Source organism: Phalaenopsis equestris, unplaced genomic scaffold (genome assembly GCF_001263595.1).
Source record: "Phalaenopsis equestris unplaced genomic scaffold, ASM126359v1 Scaffold000002, whole genome shotgun sequence".
Lineage (NCBI taxonomy): Eukaryota > Viridiplantae > Streptophyta > Magnoliopsida > Asparagales > Orchidaceae > Phalaenopsis > Phalaenopsis equestris.
In genome coordinates this window covers 81,586,556-81,591,709 of record NW_018164444.1, presented here as the reverse complement: position 1 = coordinate 81,591,709, position 5,154 = coordinate 81,586,556, and the positions used below count along the sequence as shown (strand labels likewise).

Sequence of the window (5,154 nt, the reverse complement as noted above, 5' to 3'; positions counted from 1 at the left end):
GCTGTTCCGGCAGCGCCGGCGCGCCTTAGTCCTCCGCCACTTTCTGTCGTTTCTGCTTGCCGAGTTTCTCATGTGAGGAAGCCTCAGGTAATTACAATCTGTCATCGGCCAACGCGGCCTTCCTTCCTGGTGCAGGCTGTCGCAGACGACGAGCTGGGGAGCGAGAAAAAGGCTCTGAAGGGAGCGCTTGGGGGTTTGGCAGTGGTTGAGGAGGAGCCGAACGGTGCGGCTTCCGTGATCCCTGAGCTCAAGCGAAAGCTCATCGATCAATTATTCGGAACGGATCGGGGATTGAAAGCGACGAGCGAGACGAGGGCGGAGGTTAATGAGATCATCTCACAGCTCGAGGCCAAGAATCCTACTCCTGCTCCTACCGAAGCCCTAAGCTTGCTCAACGGCAAGTGGATCCTCGCGTAAGATGAAATTGCTTCCCCTGTGTGTGTGTGTGTGTTCTGCAATTAGGTTATGTTTTGGTGTCGATTGATGTTGGATTAGGGCAGGTACACGTCCTTTGTGGGGCTTTTTCCGCTGCTGGGGGCGGGGAGCCTCACCCAGCTGGTGAAGGTGGATGAGATTTCTCAGACAATCGATTCGGAGGCGTTAACTGTTCAGAATTCGGTGCGGTTCGTAGGGCCTTTTTCTACCACTTCAGTCAGCACGAATGCAAAGTTCGAAGTACGAAGCCCTAAACGTGTGCAGGTAATTGATTCTCTTCTTTTTCTTTCATCCTAAGAAACCTCGGCCGGTCACATGGGAATGTGGGACTAGATCCAAGTTAGTATAATTTAATAATTTATAAATTTAAATTTAATAAATGTCGTGTTAAAATTTCAAAAATTATTTGATTACACATTTAATAAATTCAATTCTTTTAAATCAATTTCTCATAATTAAGCATTAATTAGTTTATTATTATAACAAAAATTAATTATTAAATTTCATTAAATTGAATTTAAATTTTATTTAATAATTTTATTAAATAATTTGAATAATAAAATATTTTTATTTATTATATAATTATTTAACAATTACAAATAAATTTATTTAATTTTAATTAATTTGATAATATATAAATTAATTATTAAATAATTAAATTAATAAAATTACTTAAAAAAATATGGGCAATTAAATACATAACTCTAATAGTCTGTTTGGGGCAGCTTGTGTGTTTCAAGATAAGCTGTTTATTTTGAAACGCGGCCCGCGGGCCGGCCGCAGGGGTCGACCCGAGGTCTGCGTTTAGTGTGAAAACGAAATGCAGTTTCGGATAAGCTGATAAAATGCGCAAACCAAACAGTACGACGCCGCCCACACTTATAAGCTACCCCAAACGGAGCCTAAAAAATATTAAAATTTATAAATTCATCACTTTCTTTCATCCATTTTATAAAACCTCAACTCATATTTTTTTTATTTTTATTAAATTATCAATTGTTTAATGAGGACAAGGCAAATATGTCAGATAGTTCCAATATATAACTTGATGTTTAGATTATATAGTAATTACTAATTTGCTTCTTTGGCAGCAACTTTCCTTGGATTGTGCTTGTATGCCCAAATAGGCCATAAATAAACAACATATCAGGAAACACCTGGACGTTTGCAAAATAGCTTGGAAGGAAAAATGTTAATGCATAATAGAAACCCTTAAGCATTAGCACCCTTCACATGAATAATTGGCTAAGTACATTGTAAGTAAAGAAATCCAAGAGCTGAAATCTTAACGTTTCATGTTGTTAATTCTATTGATAGATTTTTAACATAGTACAAACCTTGAGTAGAAAATCAAAATACTAGACAATAGAACCTGTTCGCCATTCGATCGAGATTGCAAGCATGTATAAATTTAAAATATGATACAATGGCGATAAGAATCAAATGAGACAATAGAACCCCTTATAATTGCAATAATTAATAATGAAAAATCTCCTCTCCAAAGGTCATTTGTGTGCTATTGCCAACAGAACTATGAAAAATCACTTGGTCTAGATCTGATATCTAATGACAAATTTAAATAGAATCATGCCCATAAGCCTATTAATAAGTGTATTATATGCAAATGATTCCATATATAATATCATATCTCAACCAAATGCATGTTATTTAATCTAAGAATGTAATAGTTCATCTAAACTTTTATTAATTACTTCAATTTAAGCTGAATTTTACTCTTTATTTATATAACACTTTAATGTCATAATCACATCAAAATATGTGCATGAACTTACAGGGTTTACTATAGAACAGCTAATCATAGTGTTACTTGGAACATATTGTTGAAGTATTTGGTGTTATATAAATAAATATCAAAGTTTAGTTGTTAGATGTGTAATACATATGAATTGTGCATTTACATACATACCACCTAATGCCTATGTATTTATATATTTAACAACTAAACCTTGCTTAATTCTTTTATATCACTTCAAAAATACCACCATTTTTAACTTCTAAAAAGCGAAAAACACCTTTTTTTTTCATGCACAGTTTGGGTGTTATATATGTAAATACATAGGAATTGAATGGTATCTCTGTAATATTAACAGCGTTTCTGTGATGTATTTCCTTTAGATAAAATTTGAGGAAGGCATCGTAGGCACACCCCAGCTGACAGACTCCATTGTTATACCCGAAAAGGTTGAGATCTTTGGGCAGAACATAGATCTCTCCCCATTTAAAGGCGTGATTTCTTCCTTAAACAACACAGCGTCGTCTGTAGCCAAGACCATCTCCAGCCAACCCCCCCTCAAATTCCCCATTTCTAACACCAACGCCCAGTCTTGGCTCCTCACCACCTACCTGGACGATGAGCTCAGAATCTCTAGGGGTGATGGTGGCAGCGTCTATGTGCTTGTTAAGGAAGGCAGCCCTCTCTTGGGTTGAGGAGTCCCGATTTCTATTGTGTGAAGTGTTAAATTTATGTTTTAGTCGGGATAAACTTGCGCTTATATTATGTTTTCTTTTTTAATATCATGTGATGCAATAGTTTGTGCTTTTATTGTTTTGGTTTGGCTGATGGAAATGCAATTTCAGTTCATGGAAAGTTGTCATGTTGCATATGAAGTTTGATGCAAATGCATGGGCTTCCATGGCATTGAAATTGGACAACTTTTGTGTTAGGGTATTAGGGATAAAGAATTAGATGGAGTGGATCTAAGTTTGTTGGATTTATTTTGAGTAAAATTTAATTTATAAATAAGCTGATAAAATTTATATATTTTTTCAAAAAAAAAAAACAATGGATTTGATATTCTTTTTTATCAAATAATTTATTTGGATGATTTTCTGGTTGACCTTTTTTTATCTATTTCATCATGGAGTGAGGCAAATTTGACAAGCAAATTTAATAACCTTGACTGATTATTTTTGGCATTAGAATAAGGGTTTGTTTGGGGTAGCTGCAGCTTATTGAATAATTTGCTGATAAGTTAGGTACGGTAGCTATTAAAAATTTTTATTTTTTTTGAAAAGTCAGACCCTGCCAGAAAGCTGTCACTGCACCTAGATAGGTACGATGTAAAAACGTTGTTTTCAGCGTTTTGAAAATACATAAGCTGCCAAAATGCAGTTTACTCAAACAGGTCGTGCGTTTTTAAAATGTCACTGCACCAAATAAGTTGCCCCAAACAGACCCTAAATTACATTAAATGTGAAGAATAAGATATTCATATTCACCCTTATGTTAAATCCCATTATACCAACTTAACTTGGTGAGTCTTGTTTCTATCTCAGTCATTATTCTAATTTAATTTGATTTGCCCTACATCTATGAGATTAAATTCTTTTTTTCTTTGAATACATCTTCTTATGAGCCAACTTATCTATTACGAATGAGAGAAAATAATATTAATTTAAACTAATGTTATAATAAAATGATTGATTAAGTATGTAATTATGAGATAAATGATAAGAAATCATTTGATGTAAAATATAAAATATTATTTTATAAATTTGTTTAATGGTGTAAAAATAAAATTTTGAATTTTAATATATTTGAATATATTTTATATTAATTATTTTTTAAATGAGATGGCTCACGAATCATAGAGTCAAGTTGGGGTGGCTTGAGCTTAAGTTCTTAGCTTATTGAGCTTAGTTTACAAGCTACTTATCAAGTTGAGCTCAAGTCGACACATTACATGGCTCAATTAAACCCCAAATAGGAAGTTAGAAAACTAGACGCAACATGCACGAGTCAAAAGGATTTGGTGTATTATGGGAGATTAGAAGAATAGCGATAGTGGTCATTAAGACTTCTAGTTATTGGAGCTTGTACCATCTTAGGGTTTAGGGAGTTTGTATTTGAATGGATGAAAATGAGTAATTTATGAGTTAGGGATGTATATTTTTACCATCATCTAAAACAAATCCAAATATTTTTTTTTCTTTTTAACAATAAATAAATTAGATTGTGTCACTTAATTATTAACTGTCTAAACATTTTGTTTCGTGCCTAGTAAGCTCAATTCTATTAAATTATAGAAACATAATGATAAAATGAAAGTTCTACTTATACATTTAATAAAACCAAAATTTATTTATCCCTCATTGCTATGTTTCATAAAAGAATAAAAGAAAATGAAGGCTTAGTGTTTGGAGGGAATTTTGAAGATTGGAGAAAAATGGAATGAGAACATGTTGCTTTGAGTTACACTACAAAGGCAAATTATTCTCACCTTAATTTTAAAACAAGATTCTCTTTTTTGATGCATCTTATCAATATGGTATAACGAAAGAAGTATTTTGAATGTGTGGTAATAGAATTATGATTATGTACATTAAATTCATGATATTTTTAAATTTTAGTAAAAATTTATGTGGATAAACTCTTTGAATGTGTGGTTTCATTATGATCTACAATAAATTCTTTGAATGTGTGGTTTCATTATGATCTAAAGTTTCAATGGGTTACAATTCATACTTTATTAAATAACTTTCTTAATTAACCACTTGAACTAATGTAGGTTGCCTTAATGTCTTCTACTTATAATTCTATGGCCAATAACCATCCTTTAATTCCTTTTTTTTTTTTTGAAAAGACCCAATAATTTATTGTAATCATTAAACTTCTCCACCACATAGTAATTTATTTGTACTGAAGTATTTAAGATTTCTAGTTGAAGATATCAAAATACTTGTTAGTAGACTGAGTAT

At 32.7% G+C, this 5,154-nt stretch overlaps 1 protein-coding gene across 1 annotated transcript; it reads left to right on the top strand.

Moving 5' to 3' along the window:
• Positions 1-13: 13 nt before the first annotated feature.
• LOC110024033 (chromoplast-specific carotenoid-associated protein C1, chromoplastic-like) lies at positions 14-3,127 on the top strand (the record flags this gene model as incomplete). Its single annotated transcript, XM_020723752.1, is given in 3 exon segments — positions 14-413; positions 501-699; positions 2,572-3,127. Coding segments are annotated over 3 exon segments (911 nt in total), but the record flags the coding sequence as incomplete, so codon positions are not given.
• Positions 3,128-5,154: the final 2,027 nt, after the last annotated feature.